The 26,736-nt window shown below is 44.5% G+C and overlaps 1 protein-coding gene across 4 annotated transcripts; it reads left to right on the top strand.

Annotated features, from left to right (window-relative positions):
* Positions 1-704: 704 nt before the first annotated feature.
* Positions 705-26,004, top strand: RBL1 (RB transcriptional corepressor like 1). Of its 4 annotated transcripts, XM_069871727.1 has the most exons (22): positions 705-844; positions 1,005-1,138; positions 3,028-3,228; positions 3,941-4,005; positions 4,096-4,224; positions 4,327-4,487; positions 5,218-5,267; positions 6,919-7,105; positions 9,105-9,271; positions 10,175-10,287; positions 10,967-11,070; positions 11,574-11,711; positions 13,283-13,447; positions 13,615-13,750; positions 15,489-15,755; positions 16,662-16,840; positions 18,957-19,133; positions 20,585-20,656; positions 20,829-20,913; positions 22,440-22,606; positions 23,281-23,445; positions 23,700-26,004. In XM_069871727.1, exons 1-22 carry the CDS (start codon positions 716-718, stop codon positions 23,868-23,870), a joined length of 3,162 nt encoding a protein of 1,053 aa, XP_069727828.1. In that variant the 5' UTR covers positions 705-715; the 3' UTR covers positions 23,871-26,004. The 4 variants fall into 4 exon arrangements, 3 of the variants coding, with proteins under 3 accessions (XP_069727828.1, XP_069727830.1, XP_069727829.1); XR_011338699.1 differs by lacking the exon at positions 22,440-22,606 and having other exon boundaries at positions 23,700-23,837; XM_069871729.1 differs by lacking the exons at positions 705-844; positions 1,005-1,138; positions 3,028-3,228; positions 3,941-4,005; positions 4,096-4,224 and having other exon boundaries at positions 4,331-4,398.
* The last annotated feature ends 732 nt before the right edge of the window (positions 26,005-26,736 follow it).

Here is a 26,736-nt window from a genome sequence, read left to right as displayed (position 1 = left end):
GGCAGAGGCTGCCCAGGGAGGGGGTTGAGTCACCTTCCCTGGAGGTGTTTAAGGCATGGGTGGAAGAGGCGCTGAGGGACATGGTTTAGTGATTGACAGTAATGTTTGGACTTGATGATCTGGTGGGTCTTTTCCAACCTGGTGATTCTATGATTCTATCCCTGCACTCCCTGATCCAGAGCCCCTCCCCAGCTCTCCTGGAGCCCCTTTCAGCACTAGAAGCTGCTCTAGGGTCTCCCGGCAGCCTTCTCTTCTCCAGGCTGAACAGCTCCAACTCTCTCAGCCTGTCCCTGTACAAGAGGTGCTCCAGCCCTCAGATCAGCTCCGTGGCCTCTTCTGGACTCGCTCCAACAGCTCCATGTCCTTCCTGTGCTCAGGACTCCAGAACTGGACTCAGGGCTCCAGGTGGGTCTCACCAGAGCAGGGCAGAGGGGCAGAATCCCCACCCTCCCTGCTGGTGCCGCTGCTGTGGATGCAGCCCAGGACACGGTTGGTTTCTGGGCTGTGAGCACACGCCGCCGGCTCACGTGGAGCTTCTCCTCCCCCAGCCCCTTCCCCCCAGCGCCACCCCAGTCCCCGCCTCCGCCCGGGCCGAGTCTGTGCCGAGGTGGTCCTGCCCCCGCCCCTTCCGGCCTCCGGCCCCGCCCCTTCCGGCTTCCGGCCCCGCCCCTTCCGGCCGGGTTTTGGCGCGCGACGCGGTGGGGCCGGGGCCGCCATGTCCCGCGCGGAGGCGCCGCCCGGCGCCGCCATCGAGCGGCTCTGCCAGGAGCTCAACCTGGACGCGGGCAGCGCCGCTGAGGCCCTGCGCGACTTCACGGCGCTGCGGGGCACCTACAGCCTGGAGGTGAGGGCGCCGGGCGGAACGCGTTTGGGGTCGGGGGTGCGGTTTGTGCCTGGGGGGACGGGAGGGGCCGGCGGGCCCCGCGGTGCCGGGAGCCCCGTGGTGCCGGGAGCCCCGTGTCTGTGGCAGCGCCCGGCCCCGCAGCTCCCGCTTCCCGCCGCAGGGAGAGGCGCTGCACTGGTTGGCCTGTGCCCTCTACGTCGCCTGCCGCAAGAGCCGGGTGCCCACCGTAGGGAGCGGCCTCATGGAGGGGAACGGTGTCTCGCTGACCAGGATCCTGCGCTCCGCCAGGCTCAGGTGAGTGGCTGGGGGGATCCGTACCGGGACCGGTGCTGGGTAAGGTCTTCATCGATGATACTGACAGCCAGAGGGAGTGCACCCACAGCAGGTTTGCAGGTGTCTCCAAGCTGAGTGGGGCAGTTGCCGCTCCAGGAGGACGGGATGTTATCCAGAGGGACCTGGATGGGCTGGAGAAGTGGGGCTGGAAGAGCTTCATGTGGCCCTACACAGCCAAGGGCAAGGTCCTGCACCTGAGTCGAGGCAATCCACGGTTTCAGTACAGGATGGGAGATGATGTGATTGAGAGCTGCTCTGCAGAAAAGGATTTGGGGTGTTGGTTGATGAGAAGCTTGACATGAGTCTGCAGTGTGCGCTCACAGCCTAGAAGGCTAACTGCATCCTGGGCTGCAATCAGCGTGGCCGGCAGGTGGAGGGAGATGATTTTGCCCCTCTATTCCTCTCTTTTGGGACCTCACCTGGAGTATTGTGTCCAATTCTGGAATCCTCAACATAAGAAGGGTATGGAGCTGTTGGAACGGGTCCAGAGGAGGCTACAAGGATCATCGGAGGGCTAGAGCACCTTCCCTCTGAGGACAGGCTGAGAGAGTTGGGCTTGTTCAGCCTGGAGAAGAGAAGGCTCTGAGGAGATCTTATAGAGACCTCCCAGTATCTGAAAGGGGCTTATAGAAAGCTGGGGAGGGACTGTTCACAAAGGCTTGTGGTGATAAGACTAGGGACAATGGGTATAAACTGGAGAGAGGCAGATTTAGGCTAAGCGTAAGGAATAATCTCCTTATTTTTAGAGTGGTGAGGCCCTGGCTCAGGTTGCCCAGGGAGGTTGTGGTTGCCCCATCCCTGGAGGGAGGTGTTCAAGACCAGGTTGGATGGGGCCTTGGGTAGTGTGATCTAGTGGGAGGTGTCCCTGCCCGTGGCAGGGAGGTTGGAACTGAATGATCTTTAAGATCTTTTCCAACCCAAACTGTTCTATGATTCCTGCCTGCCCCCAGGATGGGGGGGGCGGTTGTTCCTGGCTGCTGGCTGCTCCAGCAGAAGACCTAGTAATCTACTGCTCCCCTAAAGCTGCCGGTTCAGGCAGCCACTCCCTTTCTCCCAGCTCCAAGCACTGCAAAATGGTGATGGTATAAAAGCAATAAATCCTCTTTTGTTCAGAAGTGGCAATAAGATGCAAACTCAATTTTCAACCTCAAGCCTTTGAAGAACCACTCACGTCAGACCTGCAATTGCTCCACTTGTGCCAGTTACTTCTTTCTGTAGTTAATTGAAACCCAAACAAGACCACCAAATGTTGTTTTAGAGATCCAGATAAGGCTCCTGCCTGACTTTAGGCCAAATCGTTCCATGTGGTGTTGACGGCCGTGTCTTACGGCCAGGAACACAGAACCATGCAATCACATCAGGATTTGCCTAGGCATGGGCTTTCTTGTAGGCAGCTTGGAAGGTTTCTCATCCCTGTAAAGGCCTGTTCTCTGCTGAACTGCCAGAGGGGGAAATTACCAGCATAATTACACCTGCAGTTAATGGGATTTTGTGTAGGTAACTTTGATAGGCATAAACTCTTGTTTGTGGTTTCCTTGCCTCCCCCTTGAGAGCTGTCCTTGCCCTTTCCTTTTTGCCATTACACTTGCTGGCACAGCTTGGCTGGTAGCCTGTATGTAAAATTAGTGTTTGTATGCCCACACCTTTGCTTTTTTTCTCCTTGATTCGCTAAGTGATAAAAGGTGAAAAATTTACAATGTGTATGGTTTGAGAGTTATAAACTTAAATTATAAACCTATAAATTAATTGAATTAGTCATTAAGGAGTAGTTCCGTTCATTTTTAATTTTTAAAAAATTCAAAATAAAGGAAGTTGGCTAAATCTCAAAACAGACTTTTTTTTCTTTTAAGTTTAATTCAGTTTTTTAGCAAGATGAAGAAGTGGATGGACATGTCAAATCTACCACAGGAATTCCGAGAACGAGTGGAGAGGCTGGAGAGAAATTTTGAAGTGTCAACTGTGATTTTCAAAAAGTTTGAACCAATATTTTTGGATATATTTCAAAACCCTTATGAAGACACTTCTAAACTGCAGCGAAGCAGGAAACAGAGGTACTTGAGATTTTAATGTGACTTTTCACTGGAAAGGGCTACACCTAGTATGGATTTATGGAAATTAAGATCATTGTGGACAAGGACTTGTTGGAGTGAGTCCAGAGGAGGCTATGGAGGTGATCTGAGAGGGCTGGAGAACATCCTGTACAAGGACAGGCTGAGAGAGTTGGGGTTGCTCAGTCTGGTGAAGAGAAGGCTGCAGGGAGAACGTAGAGCAGCTTCCAGTGCTGAAAGGGGCTCCAGGAAAGCTGGGGAGGGACCCATAACCAGGGAGTGCAGGGACAGGATGAGGACTAAATAGTTTTAAAGGGGAAGGGAATATTTAGACTGGGTATAAGGAAGAATTCCTCTACAGTGAGTGTAGGGAGGCCCTGGCCTAGGTTCTTCAGAGCAGCCGTGGCTGCCGCATCCCTGGAGGTGTTCCAGGCCAGGTTGGATGGGGCTTGGAGCAACTGGATCCAGTGGGAGGTGTCCTTGTCCATGGCAGAGGGGGGTGGAACTTTATGGGCTTTGAGATCCCTTCCAACCCAAACAATTCTATCATTGTATGATTACTTGTGCATTAGTTATGTAAGTTATGCCTTTATTCTGAGATGCAGTGAGTACTGAGGCATCCCTAGTCTTGTAACAGGATGCAGCTCATACCAGCAGAGCTTTGTGTCTGGTGGCTGTTCTGCGATTCACTTCTTCTCTTTTTCCTTGGGGACAGGCGGATGCCGTGCAGTGTTAAGGATCTATTCAATTTCTGCTGGACTCTCTTCGTATACACTAAGGGTAGGCTTGCTTTTTTCAGCTGCATGTCTTGCATGCGTTCCAAGTTAAGAACTTCTTTTGTCTTGCTTGACATTGTGCTGTCTTTTATAGGTAATTTCCACATGATTGGAGATGATTTAGTAAATTCCTATCATTTGCTTCTGTGCTGCTTGGACCTGATTTTTGCAAATGCCCTTGTGTGTCCAAATAGAAGAGATTTGCTAAACCCGTCATTCAAAGGTATAGTGGGGACAGATTCTTTAAAATCAAATACACTTTGTTCTTTTGTTTCTTTGTAAATGAAGCTGAAAATCGGTTCTTTCCCCTGCTCCTTGTTCTCAGGGTTATCAGCGGACTTGCACATGGCAGAGATCGAGGCCCCTGAAGATCCCCCTTGCATCATTGCCACACTATGTGAGCTGCATGACGGGCTTTTAGTAGAAGCAAAAGGAATAAAGGAACACTACTTTAAACCATACATTTCAAAACTGTTTGATAGGAAGGTACATCTCACTAGTTCTAAGAATATATGGTAGTGTTCAGATTTGTACAGAGCATCACGCTCCAGACCACTTAAATACTGCAGGGTCTGCAGGGAAGTGAGCTTGGGCTGTTTCCAGTTTTCTTCATGTATTTTAGCAGGAGCAGAACTTGCTCTCGTTTTCAGCGATGTGCGCTGTGAGGTCCCGTATGTTTTAGGTTTTTTATGTCAGTGGGGAATCTTTGCTTCCTTTTCTTGGCAGCATGAAATTGAATCGTGAACGCTAATATTTTCTTCAGACAAAAAAGTAATTTCCTTGTGAAATAATTGTGTGGGATAACTGTCACAATAGGGTTTGTCCTGGTGCTTGTCTTGGAGCTATGCAAAATGCTTTGGAAGGAAAAGGCTGAGATTGCAGGTGTACAGGTGGTTCTGTCTGGGTTTGATTCTGGAAATTGTTTCCAAGCTGCGTGGAAGTTTCTGTGTAGTCATTTGTCAGGTCTAACCTGCCTGTGAAACAGATGTTAAAATAGTAGCACTGTTTCTGGAGAGTGAGTTTATCTAAAGCTTGGGTAGAAATGGACTTTGTCCTCCTCTGTTTGCCTTGGTAATGGCATTGTAGTCCTTTAGTCTAGGCAAAAACAGTTGTAAATGTCATCTCCTTTTTGGCTAAAACCATCATGCACTCACACTTCTAGAGCTGAAACAGTTTTGATTTTATCATGTAAGATATTTCTTCTTTTTATTCTTAGATCTTAAAAGGTGAATGTCTGTTGGATCTTTGCAATTTTACAGAAAATAAGTAAGTTACAGCTTATGTTCTTAATTGTGGGTTTAGTTTTGTTTCTAAAATACAGGCCTTTGAATGTGAAATCTCAGGTTTTCCTGTTTGGCTGAAGTGCTTTCTGGATCCAAGATGTGTCAAATGTCAGAGCTCAGCTGGCAGAGTTTCTCCTGTAATGTTGGGTTTTATGGTGCTTGCCCTTGTTTTCAGGCAACCGACACCTTTGAGTAATCTAATGTAATGCAAATCAAAACCTCAACTTTGAAGTTCTGCACACAGGTCAAATGTAACCACTAAGTAGGGAAGTTTTTAGAGGTATTAGTCTCCATTGAGTGCATGAATGCAACACAAGTATGCAAAAGGAATAGCAGCAGCAATTGCAAAACAAGAAAAAAGAGGCAGAGCATCTCTGTGGGAGGCAAGTGTAGTTTTTTCAGAGGCTTTTAACATTCACTTCTGAAGGCTAATTTAAATGCAAAAATATGAACAGCAGCAGCTTTGTTCTGGATCCCTTAAAGGGGTTTCCCCCCCCGCCTTTCCAAAAATGTCTAACAATTTATTTTTGCAAGGTGAAGTTTTAACTTGTTGGTTTGCTTTGAGAATTATGAGCAGCTGTTTTAACAACATAGCTAACACTCATATTCAAAATGGTGTCCCTGTGAACTTCTCTTAGCATTTCTACCTAAAAATTAACAGCATTACTTCAACAATACTGTCATGTGGAACGGTAGAGTAGTACTGTTCTTTTGCAAGTAGCTTGACCTCTGAAGGATACATGGAAGCTTTTTTCTTTGTCCAAACTTTCCATAAGCCTTTACTTTTCTCAAAGCCATGTGATGGTGAACCTGTGGTATGGTCAGGTTTCCCGTAGGATCACAGAATTGCTCACATTGTGAACACGTGTTTGTGTTCCATTAATAGATGCTTAAGTGAAGCTTGAATTGCTGAGGCACTTTACAGGTAGGAGATATTTCATATGGCATTCACGTGTCCTGAAGAACATGCAGGCAGGGTTCGTTGATGTGAGCCGATTCTGCTTTTTATCCAAAAGTTTTGTTCTGCCTCCCAACTTAACCCGATGAAGGCTACAAAGCTTTAGAGTGTAAGTGCTCCTGTTGGTTTAGCTGGAGTAAAGAAAGAGAAAGCGTTCAGCGTCCTACACCAGTGATGATTCTAGACATTGTATACAGGGGCTAGCTCTTGAATTTCCCTTCCTCTGTACCATTGTGAAAATTACAACCACAAAGCAGCAAAAGTAGAAGTCAAAGCAGCAAAAGTAGAAGTCAGATGTAGGCAGTTGAATGCAACTGCCCTTCACGTGTTCTGTGTGCACAAAGATTTAACTGCTGCTCAGTTAGGTACTTGCAAACTGTGTTGTTCACAGCTGAGGGGGAAGCAAAGTTGTTTTTTCCTCCACTTCCTGAGAGCCAAGCATTGATGGTGACATGGAAGGAAAAGTAGTCCCTGCAGCAGATCCTTGGGGGAACACGAGGATTTAAGTGTGAAGGCAGGCAGGAACAGCCGCCGGCAGGGAGTTTGGGGCAGTGGAGTTCTGTTTGCGAGCGGGAATTGCATTAAAGGCATTGTGAATGCCTGTTGGTTTGTTCTGTACTGCAGCTTCACCAGCACCTTTTTTGTCTTCAGTGTAACCCTTGGGTTTCTCTTTCAGCAAAGCACTGAATAAAGAGTATGAAGAGTATGTTCTGACAGTGGGGGACTTTGATGAGAGAGTGTTCCTGGGAGCTGATGCTGAAGAAGAAATCGGCACTCCTCGGAAGTTCCCTGCAGATGTGCCAGTAGGAAAAACAGCGGCCAAATCTCATGTGGAGTGTCACCTTCAGCAGCATTTTGAAAAGGTGACTTGTTTAATGTGTTTGGTCTCCTTCCAAATACCCCTTCAAGCTTTTCCATCCTTGTATGCTATTTGAATCACTGAGGTGACACTGAATTTATTCAACTTCCTCCTGAGAGGAAGGTGGTGAGTGCCATTTGCAGACTTCAGTGAATGCTGTCTTGATAAGGCGATGCCTCTGTTCCTGTGGAATTTAGGAAATAACTATTCCTCAGATAGGATGAGAGCATTTTAATTTGTGAAGTAGACTGGTTCTGTCCAAGAAAAATAAAGCATTAGTTAAGACATTAATATATAGATCTTGTGGTTTTCTTCAAACTTCATTTATACTCTGAGAATAGAATATGGAATCATTTAGGTTTGAAAAGACCTCTAAACTCATCCAGTCCAACCATCAGTGCAACCACACTGTGCCTACTAAACCATGTCCCCACGTGCCACGGCCACTTGGTTTTTAAACCCCTCCGGGAATGAGGACTCCATCACTGCCCTGGGCAGCCTCTGCTACAGCTTCATCACTCTTTTGGTAAATCCAATGCCTGAGGACCCTTGCAGGGGAAAAGTTTTTCATAATATCCGATCTAAACCTCCTCTGCCACAAATTGAGGTCATTTCCTCTTGTCCCATTGCTTGTTTCTTGGGAGCAGAGACCAGCACCCACCTCCCCACAACCTCCTTTCTGGGAGCTGCAGAGAGCAATGAGGTCTCCCCTCAGCCTCCTTTTCTCCAGGCTAAACAGCCCCAGGGCCCTCAGCTACTCCCACATCCCCTGTTCTCCACGCCCTTCCCCAGCTCAGTTCCCCTTCCTTGGACGCACTCCAGACCCTCAATGTCTTTCCTGGAGTGAGGGGCCCAAAAGTGAACCCAGGGTTTGAGATGTCGCCTCATGAAACCTTTATGCTGGATTAATTAATTTGTTTTCCTGATATTTGCATTTTTAGGACAGGAGAAGTCAACTTGTGTACTGTTATGTGGGAAATAACTTTTGAGATGCAAATTCCTCAAAGTCTAACGCCTTGTTACAGAAAGTAGCCTATAAACGGACTTAATGTTTCACTATGTTTAGAAGTGTGAAATGTGTTTAATGGAGTTGGCCTATGGGGAAACAGTTGATTATCATAGAATCATAGAATAGTTAGGGTTGGGTGGGTCCTTAAAGATCATCTAGTTCCAAGCTGCCTGCCAAGGGCAGAGACACCTCCCACTGGATCTGGTTGTTCCAAGCCTCATCCAAGCTGGCCTTGAACACCTCCAGGGATGGGGCATCCACAGCTTCCCTTGGCAACCTGTTCCAGTGTCTCATCTCTCTCATGGTGAAGAAATTCTTCCTAATGTCTATTCTAAATCCACCCTTTTCCAGTTTATACCCATTCCCCCTTTTTAATTTGAATATTGATTAATTTAAATTGATTAATTTAAACTTGAGTAAGGGGAAAAGATGGTGCTGGCTGTGTGAAAGAACTATGTGCTGTTTGATTTACACGTCAATTAAGAACTAATACAAGATGCTATACAAGATGCTAGAGCTGGTAGAAATGAGTCATATGGCTTAACGCTTTCCCCCAATACATAAGTATATTTTATTTCAGGCAAACTAAAGATGGGGCTTTGGAATGAGTTTATCAATTTTGAACTTCAGTTTTTGTAGTACAATAGTGACCTCATTGTGGGTTATGAATGGAGCCTGTGCTTCCTAGTATTTTTCAATATTTAAGTGAGCTTAAGTATTTACAGACCTTAAGATTTAAAGTTTCTTTTTCCTAGGTTTTGCTAAAATCTTTGACTTGGTTTTAGTCTGCCTGAAGATTTATTCTATTTTGTATTTATGGAGCCCTGGGAAAATGTTGACTAATCTTTAGTGAGTTCTGGGATCGTGAGTTTGGTAGCAGCTAGTGCGCTAGTAGTGTAATTTCAGAATTATTTTGCAGGAGATGCTCATTCAAAAGGTTTCTGGAACAGTTCTGTTGACTTATTCTATTCATTATTTTTTCTCTTTCTGGTAGAAAAGGTCATTTGCACCTTCAACTCCACTGACTGGTAGAAGATACCTACAAGAAAAGGAAGCTGTCATCACTCCTGTCGCTTCAGCAACACAAAGTGTGAGCCGGCTGCAGAGCATCGTGGCTGGATTGAAAAATGCACCGAGTGAACAACTTATAGTAATTTTTAAGTAAGTCAGTCCCTGCAGCTGCTCTCATACAAAGCTTATCCTTTCATACTTTCACTGCTTTCTTGCTCAAATATGACTTTTTTGTTCAGTGCAGAACATTTTTGTCTGTTTCTGACTTTTGTTTGGTGCAGAATATTTTTGTCTGTTTCTGTACTATTTCTAGTTGAAAGGTCTTCTCTTTTCTAGATGATCTCTCCTTTTGAAGAAGGGTAAGGGCGCACACGTAGCCCTCCCTTCAACTTGTCACCACCATTGTATCAATACAGCTGCATTTTTTGCTAGTGTTAATGTAGCTGTTTGTCTACTTGAAAGTCAAATACTTTTTTTAATGTTAGACAAGCGTGACTGAATTAAAAGATATGGTAACTATGTTAGCAGAGGTTTTGGGGAGGAGGGAAGTGCTAGAGTCAACAAGCTATAATTTTTGCCTTCAAGAGTTGGGAAGATAAGACTAAATGCAGCCTAAAGGCTTCCTGCTTCTCCTTCAGACTGTCTTATGATATCTTAATCTAACTTTATTTGGTGTACATATAAGCCTGGCAATGACCATAATTATTGTTAATGCTGATCTCATGTGTAGCAGCAGCCATGCTTCCCCTTACCTAGTGGTTCTGGTGGCTGTTCCCAGTGTGTACCCCTCCCTACTGGTTCTGGCTGCTGTTCCCTGTGTTTCCATTTCCCTGGTGGTTCTCGCGGCTGTTCCCCGTGTGTCCTCTTCCCTGTTCATTCTGGTGGCTGTTTCCTATGTTTCCCACTGTTCTTTATGGTAATACAGGCTATTGCCTGGTGAGGAAGGCTCAGTGTCTCTTCTGTTTGAGTGGGTTGATGGGGGTTTTGGTTTTTGAAGTTTTTTTGAAACTGGGTGTTTGTACAAACAAGGCTTTCTCTTTTGTTCCATCTCAGGTCCTGTGCACGCAGCCCAATGCAAAGCATTATGAGCAGAGTGAAAGAGATAGGTGAGACGTTCTGTCGCAGCTACACGCAGTCAACAGACAAGCAGCCAGGATCTCATATAGGTACGGATGTGAAGTGCATGGCATTAAACCAGAGAAAATGTAATGCGTACACATACTGTCATTGAAGCGTTTAACACAATGGAGCTGGTTTTAACCCAAAACATATCAAAACAGAAAACTGTGTCTGTTACACAGAACTCTGTAAAAAATTGTATTAACCCTGTAAACTTGTATTACAGAGTAGATCAAGGTTGCAGTTCAAAATTGTAGAATCACTGAATGGTTTGGGTCAGAAGTTGACTTTAAAGCCCATCCAGTTCCACCCCTGCCATGGGCAGGGACGCCTCCCACTGCATCCAGTTGTTCAAAGTCCCATCCAGCCTGGCCTGGAACAGCTCCAGGGAAAAATGGGAGTACGAAGAGAGCATTGAAACAGCAGCTCTTAACAAAAATTGTAAACTTGCTTCCTTCTTAGATTTGAAGCTTAAAAAACTGAATACAAATAGGAAAATTATTATTGCAGCTGTCTGCAAAATTCCATCACTGGAAATATTAAAATACATAATCCTTTAAAACACATAGAATTCCCTACTGTTCTTGTGACCAGTGGATTTCTGACTTTGTAAACTCTATATGTACACACACACAGAGTTTTTGTAGAGAAGGGCAAATACTGGTCAGTTGGGTCAGATCATTTGTGCAGATGACCTTGGGCTTCATCTCTGGTTTTGATTTTTAGATTTTGCTGTAAACAGATTAAAACTGGCAGAGATCTTGTACTATAAAATCTTGGAGACTATAATGGTACAAGAAATACGAAGACTACATGGGAAGGATCTGACTGTAAGTAAGAAATTGACAAATACTTTTCGTAGCCTTCTCTTCGAGGTTCTTTTCAGGTGTTTCCAGAACAGAGTAGGTTGCGTTAAAGCAGGCTATGTCTGTGGTTAATATTAAAAATGGAAAAATAGATGGGAGGATGGAGTTTTTCTGCTATTAAAAATGGGATAATTCTGGCATAATTAACCATCTTGCTTTGTGTTGCCTTCTATAATCACAACTTTATGGACAGATGGCTTTTATTCTCCTCATTCTAGTGCTAAAAATATGGGTGCTTCATGCCAGCCAGCAATGCTTTCACCCTGCTTTGTGACTCTCAATAAGGAGGCCGGTTTGTGGGGCCATAGTATGAAAAATGTGATGCGTTTGGTGCTGTTTGTCTGCTTCTAGTCAGTGCCATTCTAAATTTCCCTGTAAAAAGAGGAGACTGTGGAAGGCAAAGAAAAAGCATTCCAACTTCAGTTTCCCAGACCTCAGATAACTGAGGCTTCCTGTGATCTCTTCAGGCTCTCCTGGAACAGGATGTCTTTCACCGCTCTCTCATGGCCTGCTGCTTGGAGATTGTGCTTTTTGCATATAGCTCACCTCGTACGTTCCCCTGGATCATTGAAGTGCTTGACCTCAGGCCATTCTATTTCTATAAGGTAAATAAATCCCGTTTTATGAGTGGATCTGTGTGAAAAGTGGCATGTTGCTGGATTGACACTTAGAGAATGATGCTCTTCCTTCCTAGGTAATTAAGGTGTCCTTAAATAGATTACGTGGAATGCATCATGCTGGAGTTAAAGGTGAAATTCAAAGCAAGGCAACCATTTTGTAAATGGTACTTAACTCTGTGGCTTTAGTTCTGATATATATACTTACAGTAGACCAAAGCATTCAAGCATGGGGTTTGATGCTATTTTATTTATTGACTGCGAACTGTAGTTCTGCTTATTAGTTATAAAACAGCAATAATATTGTGCTGCCTTTGCCTGCTACTCTATCACAGGCTTGCTCTGTTACATTTTATTTTCTTCTGTTTGTTATATATAACAGGACATAAAAACTGTTTTTCTGGGTGTTCTCTATTTTTGCTCTTTTTTTAATCTGGTTGCCCTCTGCCTCCAATTTGATATCTGTGCTTCAACTTGCTTGATCCTTTTATCATCTATCCATATGCCTCCTGTTTTTCCTAGATGGCTAACAGCTTACTGCAGTTGGTCCTGAATAAATTAGAAGTTCTACTTGGACCATAACAACCAAAACAACTGAACACTTTGGGAAAGTTATTTTATACTGCATTCTTCCCTCTTCCTCCTTTAACCCTCAGGTGAAGGGCCCTGGTGAAACAGAAAACAATCTCTCCATATTGCCCTGGCTCTTGGTAGCATGCATCAATACTAGATGGGCTGCTGCAGATCCAGCTTTGTGGAACAGATCTACATTTGATTTGCATTTTCTCTGCTACTTAATGTTAGTTCCTGCAGTGCTGGTGCATGGAAAATTTGCTATCATAAAGGCTTCATATAGGAGAGCCAGTATTTGTTATTCCACTTGTGCCATTTGTAAATTTGTCTTTAGATGCTCAGTTTCTGTGGATATAAGTGGGTCAACCCATCAATAAGTCCTCCGGGGAAGTTTTATGGCATTTCCATCTCTAGAGTTTTAGGAAAACAGACTGAATCTTCCCCTGTCAGAAATAACATCAGTAAACTGAGTTTTATATTGGAACAGAGTATAATATTTCAAGGGCCCTTTCACCTCTTTAACACTGGTTTGTACACATCCAGGGTTTCTAACATTTTCTTAAATGAACCTTCAAAACAGTATTTTTTCAGCCTTCTTTGTTATGGGCCTCTTGTTTGAAAGGAAGGAAAGCTGAAGTGCGGGATTCTCATGTACCCAACTGAATGTGTACTTGCTGGGCACACGCTGGATGAGCACTGTGGCTGCCTAGGGCTTTCATTCTGTACGTGCTTAGTGAGAGAGGGCCTTTATTATGCACTGGTGAGACATGTGCTGTCTTCTTCCAATTCCTGGATTGCCTTTGGGAAAGGGGAGTTACAAAAAGAGGGATCAGAACACGTTTGGGGATCATTAAGATGTGAAGAGAAAGCTGGAGCATTCTACCCTGAAGGAAAATTTTCAGTGGGATCCTGAAGGGAGTAATGGTTTGCTGGTGTTAAGCACAAGCAATCTGACTTTGCTGTTGTGCGTGTCTTGTTACCATTAGGTGATTGAAGTCCTCATTCGATCTGAGGAGGGACTCTCTAGGGACATGGTGAAGCACCTCAACAGCATTGAGGAACAAATCCTTGAGAGTCTTGCCTGGACGCGGGATTCAGCGCTCTGGGATGCACTCCAAGCCTCAGAAAACAAGGTCCCGACCTGCGAAGAAGTATGTTACCTGTTTCTCTCCTGCTAGGAAATCTATATTCTTTCTTACTGTTGTGTGATATAGAAAACCATTCAAATGATACATTTCCTGCAGGAAAACTGTTGATAGATTGACACAAAGAATGGAAACGTGTTTGCTGTCTTATGCTGACATTTTTATTTTCCCAGGTAATATTTCCCAGTAATTTCGAAGCAAGCAATGGAGGAAGTGGGCTTGGGCATTTGCCTATGATGCCAATATCTCCTATAATTCATCCTCGAGTAAAAGAGGTTCGGACAGATCTTGGTGGGAGTTTTAGACGGGGTATGTTTGAGGTTTCTGATGTGATTCATGTCTCTGAATTGCTGGGGGAGGGCAGTTTAGACTTTATAGTTGTAAAGAGCAGTCTTGAATCCAAATTAGGCATTTGGAATTGTGGAGCTTCTCAGTTGATCAAGGAAAGTCTACCATGCATTCATTCAAAGTGCTGCTGTACCTTAATGGCGGCTGATGTTGGCATTAACACCCCACTTCCAAATGGAGCAGGTTTTGCTGCTGTTTTGATGCAGGGGTTACCTTACTGTTGGGTGTGTTGTCATCTTATGGCTTGTCCTTTGCTGTTCAGATTTTTCCAGATTTCTTGTTCTTGGTGAGTTTGATTGGATTTCTTTTAAAATTGAATGACAGAGCTGCGTTTGCTCCTCCTTCCTACAGCACTTTTGTGCAGGAGGGAAGGACACAGTATCTTGTCTGGAGTGTTCTTTCCTCTGAAGAACTGACTTGCTCCTTGCCAATCCCTATGTATTGCAGAACTGTCTTGTGACAGTGAGGGTGACGAGGCAGTGGCAGCACTGTTGTTGGTTTTCTGTACCCCCTTAGTTAGGAGCTGCTGCTTCTGTTGTCTCCCAAACAACAGTCCATAGCTTCTTGCTGGTGCACTCCTCCTAACTTCAAATGGAAAATAATGGGGATTGGAAGTGCTTATTTGCCCTTAGTACCAAGAAAACCATCTTGGCAGAGATAGATCAAAGGTGTCCAATCATTCTTACTTGGCCAGTTATCCAGAGGGTTTCTGCTTCATGGGAAATGGGGACCTGTTGTCACTGGTATCCTCACAAGTGAGGATTGTGAGGAAAGGGAACAAGTTGCTTAAGGAAGTTGTGGCTGCCCCATCCCTGGAAGTGTTCCAGGCCAAGTTGGATGAGGCCTTGAGCAGCCTGATCTGGTGGGAGATGTCCCTGCCTGTGACAGGGGGGTTGGAACTGGATGATCTTTAAGGTCCCTTCCAACTCAAACCATTGTATGATTTTTATAAGTGCATAGCAGACTTCAGAAGTGCTAAAAGCTGATGGACCAGAAGCTTTTCAACTGGTATTGTGGACTTCAGTTTTACTGCTGGAGCAGTGTGTTTGACAGCAGCAGAAAAGGCTGAGAGGAACTGGGGGTGGATGAGAGTGGAGGCTTCTGACTGATGTTAGTTCAGAGAGAGTTTAAAAGCCTGAACATACAGAAGACAGCACATCCAGGGAATCTGTCTACTGTTCCTGTGAGGGTGGGGAGGCCCTGGCCCAGATTGCCCAGAGAAGTAGTGGATGCCCCGTCCCTGGAGCTGTTCCAGGCTAAATTGATGGCCTTTTGAGCAACTGGATCCAGTGGGAGGTAGAAGCGTGGGGGGCTTTAAGGTCCCTTCCAACCCAAATTATTCCATGATTCTGTGTGTGTGCTCAGAAGAGCAGCATTTGCAAGTATTACTGAACTCCTAGGCAGATGGAATAAGTATCTGTAATCCCCTGTGTTCCTAACCCTCTGCAAGTTAGCTTGGTTACTGTTGTCTTCCATGTGGTACTTGATTGTGAAACAATGCAATCCGAGATGGTTCCAGGGTAAAAGGAAACAGACTGTAGGTTGTGTTCGTATGGCCTAGGAACAGGAAACTGAGATGAGTTAAGTAGAAATGACTTCTTGTACTCAGTTTGAAGGCTGGCCTTTTCTCCTCCTCTGGAGAAGAATTCCTGTTGAGCTGCTCCTTAGGGTTTGTTTTTTTTTCTCCTTTGCACACTAGACACGCAGCCATTGTCACCGATCTCTGTCCACGAGCGCTACAGTTCTCCTACTGCTGGAAGTGCCAAGAGAAGGCTCTTTGGGGATGACAGTCCCAAAGAAATTAAGGTGGAAAAAATGTTAACTGAAGGAACTAAACTGACGATTGCTCCAATGTCCAGTGTTGCTGCTGAAAACGTGTCGGTTTCTCCTAGCCAGACAGTACTGACCATGACAACAGCTGCAGTGCCAGGCAAAATGGGGCAGAAAGTTACAATCCCACTGCACGGTACAAATTTGTCCCTTTTTTCTTCTCTACTAGATGTTGTGCGTGCTCTTAAGATCTGCTTAGATTGAGGATGCGTCTTGAACACATTGCTTTTTCCTTTAGAAGAGTATGTATCGCTTCATCACAAACAGTGATGTTCAGTTTATGCTGATGTCTCCTTTTGTGGAGACATTGGATATCTGACAGGCATTCTGAGGAATGCCTGTGAACAAAGTTGTGGATTTCTTGCTTACACCTCAGCACAGACTAAGCAATGCTTTGGTTCTTGGCTCCAATAATGTTTTACTACCATTTGTCTTTAACTTTGGTCTATGATAACCTTAAAAGGCTCTGACATTTCTGGATAAGGGCTCCATATTAATATTAACAAAAGGAGGACGGTGTTGAGGTTGAATGACGCTTGACTATTTCTCAGTGATACATGAGAAATGAGTGTCATAGCCTTTTTTAATTTAAAAACCGAGTCTGTAAGTCTGTAAATAAAGATAAAGAGAAAAATGTCCCCACTTCTCATGTTTAAGGAGATTTTCAGCAAGAGAATTTGCTGAGAAAACTGTTGAGGTCTGTGTGCTGTCTTGTTTGCAGATTAATACAAATCAAAGAGAGGGAAAGCCCACTTCCCCCAAAAGAGTGGAGCACTGACTGCAGGAATTGTGATGTTTGTGTAAACTTTTTACTTTCAGAAGAAATGATCATTCACATTCATGCTTTTCCTTTAATCATTACCGGGAATGTAACTTTTAGTCCTTTCGGAAGATGAAGGGAGAAAGAGCCTTTCCAGCATCCTGTACAGGGAATGCGATGTCTCCAGTATGAAATGTTTCTGAATGAATTGATGATTTCAGTTTCACTCTGCAGTGCAAGGGGAGCAGTCTGTTTATTTCTGGATATATGTATCATCTCCAGGTATTGCAGATGAAACGGGTGGGATTGCTCTGATCCCCATTTCGATGACTTTAGGCCAGCCGTATAAAATGGAGGCTCCAGCTCCCTGCTACCCTCTGGGAAACCAAGCACAGGAGGCATATCCGTTGTTAGTAGGCAAACCAAGGAGAACCGGATCTCTGGCACTATTTTACAGAAAGGTAAAGTCTGTGTTAGGAAGTCATGCTTTACTGCTATGTGTTACCTTTCTGTTTGCATGTGTCATCTTTCTGACTGTGTTTTTTATATACAGGGAGGAGAAAGGAAAATACACTGTCGGGTGTTGCGGCCAATCCATGAGATGTTTAACATTTGGGGGGTTTTTGGTTTGGTTTGTTGTTTTTGGTTTTTTTCTTTTAATTAGCAGTTTCTAGGAATAACTACCTAAGGGAATAGCCATGGTTTTTACTTCTCTTGTCTGTTCTTACTGCCTTACACATTTGCAAGGGTTAGATTATAGAATAACAGAATGATGTGGGTCAGAAGGGACGTCAAAGCCCCTCCATTTCCATCCCCTGCCATGGGCAGGGACACCTCCCACTGGATCTGGTTGCTCCAAGCCCCATCCAGCCTGGCCTGGAACACCTCCAGGGATGGGGCAGCCACCACAGTTCTGGGAAACCTGAGCCAGGGCCTCCCCACCCTCACAGGGAAACATTTCTTCCTGAGATTTCATCTCACTCTCCCCTTTTTCAGCATCAGACTGTTCCGCCTAATCCCATCCCTGCACTCCCTGATCAGGAGCCCCCTCCCCAGCTTTCCTGTAGACCCCCTTAAGGTCAGGAATAAGATTATTCTCCTGTGTCTTGGTTATTCAACCGCACAGGGTTGGATCTCATATTTGGAGATTCTCATCTGCAGTTTCCTGAGCAGTGGTGCTAATCTTCCTGGTGTGAAGAAATAACATACTATCTAGCACTTCCTAGACAGAGGGAGCTTCTTCAAATAATGCAAGATTTAAGGGCAAGTTAAGAATTGGGTGTGCTCTGGAGAAACTTCAGATTGCTTGTTTCTAGTTGCTTTGGTTTGCAATGTGTAAAATGTCTGAGGTTTGTGGAGCAGGCAGGGGTAACTTGCATAAATGCCTATAATATATTCAGTTAGTCCTGTTTCACTGACACCTTGGCAGTTGAGCCTGGATACACAAACCTGTGAGGAACTGCAGCGCTCTGCAGCAGTAATCTAGCACGTACACAAGGTGCAAGTGTCTCCTTAGGATCTGAAATTTACTACTTCTACTATAAATGTTACTTACCACCAAATAAACATCTGGGTTGCTGTTTAAGCTGGAAGGCTGTGCTTTGCAAAATGATAGCTCGTGCATGCAAAATGATAGTCTTTTCCTACTTTCCTTTCTTGTTGCTGTTCAGTAGGGCAGATGACAATGAAATGAATTTGTTCTGCTTCCCAATGTAAAGAATTTGACTAATTACTGTCCTTGACGCAAGAACTTCTGTAATAAAAGGACAAAGGCCAATGTTGCCCTTAAAGTTTGTCCCTTCTTTGTGCTGTTGGAGGTGTTCTGTCTAGAACCGGTGACCATGATGGTGTAGAAGGTATCATCATGTTTTTAAGCAGATTTCCTATAAGCATTTGTGATCCAATATCTGAACAGAGTTGACACCTTCGTCTTTGAAGGCATTGTCTTGAGCAGAGCTGGAGGACTTCTGCAAAAATGAACTATTCAGATATCATAGGGTCATAGAATCGCTTGATTGGAGAATACCTTTGAGATCGAGTCCAACCATACCTGTCCACTACTAAACCAGATCCCTGAGCACTTCATCCACACATCTTTTAAACACCTCCAGGGATGGGGACTCCACCACCTCCTTGGGCAGCCTCTGCTGGTGCCTGAAAACCTTTTTGGTGAAGAAATGTTTCCTGATGACTAATCTGAACCTCCCCTGGCACAATCTGGGATCATTTCCTCTCATCCTATCATCTCCCACTTGGAAGAAGAGACCAGCATGTACCCCACTCCAACCTCCTTTTAGGCAGTTGTAGGCAGTGTTGTAGGCAGTGATGAGGTCTCCCCTTAGCCCCCTTTTCTCCAGGCTAAACAACTCCAGTTCCCTCAGCCACCTCTCAAAAGGCTTGTTCCCAAGCCCCTTCCTCAGCTCTGTTGCCCTTCTCTGGATGTCCTCCAGCCCCTCAATGCTGTTCTTGTAGTGAGGCACCCAACTATGAAACAGCTCTACTCTGAGGACTTTAATTTTTGCACACCGGGTGAAGTTTGATTGGTTTAACTCTTTACTGTGTGTGTTTTTCTTCCAGGTTTATCATCTGGCAAGTGTGCGCTTGCGTGACCTGTGCTTAAAATTAGATGTTTCCAATGATTTGCGCAGGAAGATATGGACGTGCTTTGAGTTCACGTTGGTTCATTGTGCTGATCTAATGAAGGACAGGCATTTGGACCAGCTCCTCCTATGCGCCTTTTATATCATGGCAAAGGTAATATGGAGTTTTAAGAAATCCAGGGAATCTTATGTCAGTTGGAAATGTAAGTTGTGTTCACAGATTGCTTTATTCACGTCATTACTGGAGGGAAGGGAAAAGTCCTTCCAGAAGTGAATGAAGTCCCAATATATTTTTAACTTGATTTGCATAATCTTAGAAGTTTCTGTCAACCAGCCAGCTCATTAAGAGAGGGTTTTTCTTCCCTTCCTGAGCGCATTCCCAGTGAGGACTGACCAGCACAGACAAAGCAGTGTGCAGTCTCATTGCTCCATACTTGAGTTTTCTGTCCTGTTTGACATCCTCAGGTTCTGTAATCTGAGCTAAAAATGCTTTTACGGTTAAAGAATTTTGCAGGCACAAGAACTAAAAATGCTTTTACGGTTGAAGAATTTTGCAGGCACAAGATCTGCAGGAACCTTACGGATAAATGGATGAGAAGGTTCTATGCCACAAAAATTCTCTTAGCTTTTGAAAATTAAGGTTGAGGAATTGAGCTGGTTTCCTGTTACTGGTGCTACTTCATTTCTTATTCAGTTTGCCAGCATTGATTTAAGGTCTTACTAAGTTGAATTATGGAAATGGGATATTAGTTTGACTCAAACTTGAGCTGCTGGTTCCAGTGGCCATCAGGTCTGATTCGGACCCAAATTCAGGAGGGCAACAACGCTGGGGGTGGATTGCCTTTTCTCCTCGGGAAGGACAAAAAAAGAGGAGGGAAACTGCTGTTCAGATGGTGATTCCCTGCACCCTCAATACTTGTAGCACAGCTTGGGCTCATCTGACATCGATACTAATAGCTGTCAAAAAGCAAACCCATTGAACAGTGCTCAGTGTTTTACCATGTAGTTTGTTGGCTGTTTTATTATTTGATTGCAGTCTTCTGAGAGCTGTCTCCAGTGCAGGGAGAGCTGACCGCTCACTCAGACCTTGATACGTTCTCTCCTGGCTCCTACTGCAAAAACTGTTGCTCATCTGCTATTAAAATTACAGATGAGTGGCTGAAAAATCTTTTAACAGATTACCTATTTTGAAATACAAAAGAAAACTGAACTTGGACATAGGACACTTGCCTAACGTTTTGTTCAAGGTTTCCTCACTTTCTGTTTAGAAAAGCCTTAAGGTCCAGACTTCAAATTTACAAATATATTTTTGACTATTTTCCTTCTTTCATTTCTAGTGTCACTAGAAGGAAAGTTGGAAAAGGAATTGTTCCCAAGGATCATAAGTGACAAAAGAATTTAGCAGCTAGGAAACAAATAATGCCTGAATAAGAAAAAAAATATTTTTTTTTCATGTTCTCATCCCCAGAACTAACTTTTAAAACCATATATTCATAGTAATCCTCAGGAGGAAGCTGTGTAGAGGATAGCCAGTTGAATAGGTTGCATCTGAGCAGCCTGACTTTGCTGCTTGCACTTTGTCCTCAATAGCCTTTTCTTTTCCAGGTAACCAAAGAGGAAAGAACTTTCCAGGACATAATGAAAAGCTACAGAAATCAGCCCCAGGCGAACAGCCACGTGAGTAAACAGCATTGCCTTTCCTTGTAATAAAGCCCAGATAGAGGTGGCTTTTCAAATGTTTGTGCTGATAAGGGAAAATACAAATCCTCTTTAGTGTTTGATTCATTCTTATTCAGATGGATTTTATCTAGTCTTCTGACATCCAGAGTGTTTTCCCTGTGTCCTGTAGGTTTATAGGAGCGTCTTGTTGAGAAATATTCCTGCCAATGTCCCATTGGACGAGAATGCACCCCAGGATGTGGAAATGATGGAAGGTAGGCACAGCAGCTTCATCTGCTGTTCTTAGAAGCCCACAAGTTCATTTTTAAAGAACTGAACTGTCAAGTAATAAGGAGAAGCAAAGGAGATTTTACAGTTTTAAATGTATTAAAGTGTTGTTGAAAAAGAAACCTCCTTGTCAGTAGCCCGCCTGTGCATTAGATATGGGAAATATGCTTCGTAGGTGGAAAAAGTGTTCGGTTTCGTTTCCTTTCATTTGGTGATTTGAGGTTTCCTTAGTGACCTCAGAGATGATGTAAGCTTTTGGAAAGCAGCACGGCCTAACAAAGAGAGGTAGGTGGTGCTTGGGGTGTCATGACAGGCTTATTTCTTAGTATCACCTCTCCTGGAGGCTTCAATAGGGAGAACGTGTCTCAGAAAATAAAAATGCCGGCTCTAAGACCAACATTTCCTTATATTCAGGTTTCTTCTAAATTGTTGTTTGTGTTGCTCTGGGTTAGAGGAGAAAAGGGATCAGAGTGGTATTTGAAGAGCAAGAACGTTATTCTGTGCCAATTGTCAGGAAACGGAGCAATCGCAAGCCCTGTGAACAGAGCAGATCTGCAGCTGGGGTGTGTGCAGAGATTTAGAGGACCGTTCCATATGGTAAATGCTCACTGTGGGTGGGATTCAATGGCTTGAATGAGTATTCAAACCGTTTTTAAATGCCTTTTGAGGATTTCACCAGGGATCAGGACAGTGCTGGTTCCCTGTAGGCTTGGCATCCTGTCTAGCAGCTCCACAATCCTCAGTGTTGTAGAGCATCTGCAGTGGCACTGAACTCCCGTGTTTTGTCAAACCACTGCACTTGGTTACAGAGTTCTTCGGTTGCTCTTGCTGCCAGACTTTTCTTTGGGTTGGTAGGCTCATGTCTCCTTTCTCTAGCATCGACTCCTACTCTTTTGACATTGGCTTACGATCATGTGCTTGAGTTGGGACACACAGCAGAAACACTGACGGGCATCGGCTGGAGCTTTTGGTGTCTGTCTCATGGCGCACATGTCGTGAGAGGCTTCGTTCTGCGTTGCCCTGTATTGCTTGGCAGGAAACAGTACAGAGGGTGGAACAGTGTTCATTAGTGGCCCCGACCAATTAGGGAAGAGGCAGCATTAATGGAAGTATGCTCGCTATGTGGCTACAGCTTTGCCTACTTGACAGCCATTCCGTAATATGCCTGAACAAACAGTGCTGTGGCTTCCTTGCAGCAGACATGAATTGAGTCCACTCTGCAAAATAAGCATGGAAAAAGGGGTCAACTGTGCTATGACTTTTTTGCTACAGCTATTTCCAGGTTTGGAACAAAAGTTTACGTTGGGCTTTTCAGCCATAATTCACTAGCCTACCAACAGTGGTTTGTAGCTCCTCCTCATAACCGCCTGCGGCACCCCCTGCGCCAGTCTGAAGCACACATCTCTAGTTCATCTCATTAACCAATTTATGTATGAATTCTTCAGTTAGGTATTGTAAATTTGAATCTGAAGTGCCCAGTCTGCCATAATCTGAAGCTCTCTCTCCCTGTTAGACTCGTCTGTGGGCACAGGCAGTTCCTCAGGACAATCTGTGGCAGAGAACTCCAGCGATTTGGGAACAGAGGAGAGAGGAGATCTTATTAAATTTTACAATACGGTCTATGTTGAAAGAGTAAAATCCTTTGCACTGAAGTACGACGTCACAAATCAGGATCACGTAGTAAGTGAAGTACTTGGGAATTTTGCTTTGTCTCATGATCAGATGCGGAGTTGTTTCTTCTGACAGTTCAGCATGTGTCAGTGATTTTGTTCTGTTGTTCACTGGTGCAGTTACAGCAGTCAAATGGTTTTAGGCAATGGCAGGAGGACTAACAACCTGTCAAGAGGACAAATGCAGGTGTAGTTCAGTTTGCCACTCTGAGTCCAGCTTTTTTATATTGATGAAACATATCTGGAAAATAAACTTGTTCTGTTGTTTGGTTGATACCTAGAATCATAGAATCGCTCAGTCATTAAGGTTGGAAGAGACCTCTTGGCTCATCCAGTCCAACCATCAGCCCAGCCCCACTGTGCCTGCTAAACCATGTCCCCAGGTGCCACAGCTGCATGATTTTTGAACCCCTACAGGGATGGGGGACTCCAATGCTGCTCTGGGCAGCTGGTTCCAGCTCTGTCCACTACTCCGTCAGCAAAGGCATTTTTCCTGATAGCCAATCTAAACCTCCCCTGGTGCAACTGGAAGCCATTTCCTGTCATCCTATCCCTTGCTCTTTGGGAGAAGAGAGCAAAACCTTCTACAGGAGACTTGGAAGTGTGTTATCTTTCTTTCTGTGAAGTTAATATTCTTAAATCTCTTCTGATGCAGCTCCTACCCAAATCTGTCCTCTCTTGCAGATGGAAGCCCCTCCCTTGTCTCCATTCCCCAACATTAGACACCAGCCCATCTCTCCCCGACGGATCTCTCAGCAGCACTCCGTTTACATTTCGCCACACAAGAACGGTGCCTGCCTGACACCTCGAACTGCACTGCTCTATAAATTCAGTGGGAGCCCTTCCAAGGTAGAAAGCACAAAGGTTGAAGGGGGTCAGTTTGAGAGAGGGCTAATTAACCTCCTAACTCGGATGTGTTCTAAATGCAGTGAGGTTTCACCAAACTAGTCTCTCATTTTGTGGTGGAAGGTAGGATCCTTCATGTAGGATCCATCACTTGCTCATCAAAGAGGTTCCAAATAATGTTTTGTTCTCAGATAATTGAAGCCAGAGCCAATTTGAAATGGAATCGTAGTAACTTTTGATTTTTATCTTGATCGCAGAGTTTGAAGGACATCAACAATATGATAAAACAAGGTGAACACAGGAGTAAGAAACGCGCAATAACAATTGACAGTGACACTGAATCCCCAACGAAGCGCCTCTGCCAGGAAAATGATGATGTTCTGCTTAAACGTCTCCAGGACGTTGTCAGTGAAAGAGCAAATCACTGAAACTGCTGGGTTTCTGTGGGATCCGAAAGCTGTGGAGTTGGGTACAGCTGTGGTGCTATTTATTCTTTTCTTTTGTGTACAGACAACTGCTGAATTTCTTTAACATTGAACTTTTGCCTGACTTCCACATGATGTAAAAAGCAAGGGTTAAATAGTGAACACCAGAGAGTGAGTGGTGGTGATGACCTTCATTCTCAAAGGCTGTGTGTGCTGTAAGTTACTCTGAGCGGTTTTAGAGGAGTTGTTGGTAGAAAGCAGTATTGGATGCTCTCAAGTCTAATTTAGAGCATTGTGAGTTCTGGGTGTAACTCGGCTTCTAGTGATATCTGTTTTATTTTTGGAATAAGAATGATGAGTGAAGTCAGTAAAGTTTTTCTCAAGGTTTTGGTATTTGCGGAAGAAACTTTACAAGTGCCTTATTTTAAAATAATGTGGGATTTTACACTTTATTTCACTGCTTAGTAACTGGAGTGGAGAACAAATTACTCATTTACACTCGAGTTCTGAACTGTGAGTTGTGCTGTGCTCTGCCTCCTGCCAGACCTACAGTGAGAGTGTATGTTACCACAGCTTTTGCAATAGCAAAGGCCATAATCAACACATATGAATAGGAGTGGCTTCAATCAGAGCCCAGTAAAGCACTGAGATGCGGTTCAGGGAGTATGAATTACCTTTCTGTCAGGCCAGTGAAGGCCGCTGTGGAGCTGTCCCTTTCCTGTTGGAAGTCCCGGAGCAGCTCTGCTGTTGCAGCTCACCCACGAGGGAGTATGAGCTGGTTACAGCTGAAAACCAGCTGGGACTTTGGCCCGCTGACAGCTGCTCAAACACACAGTCATTTAACAAATTTTATCTCTTCATTTATTTTTTCCACAACATCCTGGCCTCTTGTGTAGTATCTACACAGAACGTTGAGCCCATCAGATGAGGCTCATTTGTATATGTGTTTGTAGCTGCTAAAGGCTTGGATTCATTGGAAAGGTGTGAATTCCAGCATCCAGTTCTTGTAACCAGGCTTTTAATGCTGGGGGTTTTGGTAAGGTTTATTTTACCACAATGGCAGGAAGTCATGTTTATGCATTACTGTAGATCAGTAGCTTGATCTTGTTTCATAATTGCATTTAAGATGGGAGCCATAGAGAAACTTCTCAGTTTGCTGTTTGTATTGAGCTGAAAAAAAAACTCGTCGACTGCATAGGAGTTAAGGAGCTCTATTCAGATCATTGCTTGGTTTGTTTGGTGTATGCTGCAAGGTCTGCTGGGCTGTAGTGCCAGGGAGAAAGCTGAGGTGGTTTTGGTTGGTCTCAGCTAATTAATCTGGCCTGCAATTATGGAGGACACATGTTTAAGAGTGCATGGGTGCAGTGACCTGACTCAGCAAGGAGTATACAAGTTTACAAACTTTGTAATTTGTGTTTGAATTATTAACTACTTAAATATGAGGCCTTTTTACTTTCCCAACAAGGTGCTCACTGCTGAAGGGTTTGTCCCTATTAAGCTGCCGTGTGAGGAAGTAGCCACACAGGCAGTGGACTGGGATTCATATAGGTCCTGTTCAGTTCCTTTAACTTTATTCCATGTTTAATATTTGTCTTCAGTTATTGGTATAAAAAGTAATGACCTTTGGATCTGTTTGTCAGTGCTGTTACAGCTACAGCTGTTCAGTGTACGTTCCCCAGACCCTAAATGTGTTGGCGGGGGACTAGGAATCTAGATTTAGCATTTGCCAGAGCCCGCTCCATTGGTGTGAAGGACGGTGGCCTTCCAGGATGGGGAGTGTGAACAGCAGTGTTGTATGACAACAGTTCAGTTGATTTGGTTTTAATTCACCATCGTGTGCTGCTCTCTCCTCGTGTACCTGCTCGTATTCTCTGAGGACAGAGAAAGTAGACAATGAGAAAGCAGATGGTGCTCCAGCCCTCATCAGCTGCTGTGAGGTGCAGGTGGGGTTTCATTAGTGAAATGAATGCACTGCCACAGGTGCAGGTCGGGTTTTTTTACCTTTTCAGGTGATGATAGAATATTTTTGGACTTGCTGAAGAGCTAAAACAATAGCTTATATGGAAATTTTGTAATGGTTTCTAAGTGCCTTCACCTGTAAATATGTATTTTATAATAAACAACTAAAGTATTTTAAGTCTCATTGCTGTATTTCCTATGGCCTTTCTGGGGTGACTCAGTGAGCAATGCCATCTGTCTGCATTTTCTGTAATGCTGAAGATCTTCACTGATTTTGTGGGGCCTCTTTGGGATTTGTTCCGTTTAAATTCCTCTGTCTGAAGTTTCCTCCTCAGGGCTCTGTTCTGTTAGTGCTTCAGTCCAGTGTCGCTTCTGGGAGGAGGTGATGAGTAACTGCGTGACCTGACCAAAAACATGGAAAAGGAGATGATTCTACAGCAGTGGGTGAGGTGGCTCCCGCAGAGGGAGTGTTCAACCCTGGGCTCCCGGCTCCCAGCTTGCAGCCTGTATTCCTGGCTGCCCTCCAGCCAGAGGTGCCAGGGTGTTCAGACCTGGCTTTGGACATGTCCGGGTCTGTACTGGCTGGGCTTGTCACTACAGTTGAGCGTGGAGCTGGCATGAACTCAGGGCCTTTGAAATCTCTCATTGGGCATAACTCTAGAGGGGGGGAAAAGAGCAGGCCAATCTGTGCAGATTTAGTTGTGTCAGCAGAGCTTTCCTTTAAAACTCCCATAAACCCCTGTTCCCATCCCAAGGGGCAAAGCTGGCTTTGCTCTCTGGAAAGCTTTTGCAGGTACAATTGCCAATGAGGGGACAGCATCACAGCAGTGTGAATGAGGTGGTTTTATCTCAGCTTTGCTGACTGCCCTGCCAGGTGGCTTTTCACTAATTCCCCAATTCAAAGCTGCTT

This window comes from Phaenicophaeus curvirostris, chromosome 18 (assembly GCF_032191515.1).
Source record: "Phaenicophaeus curvirostris isolate KB17595 chromosome 18, BPBGC_Pcur_1.0, whole genome shotgun sequence".
In the NCBI taxonomy this organism is placed as follows: Eukaryota; Metazoa; Chordata; class Aves; order Cuculiformes; family Cuculidae; genus Phaenicophaeus; species Phaenicophaeus curvirostris.
This window is presented reverse-complemented; position numbering and strand designations above follow the sequence as displayed.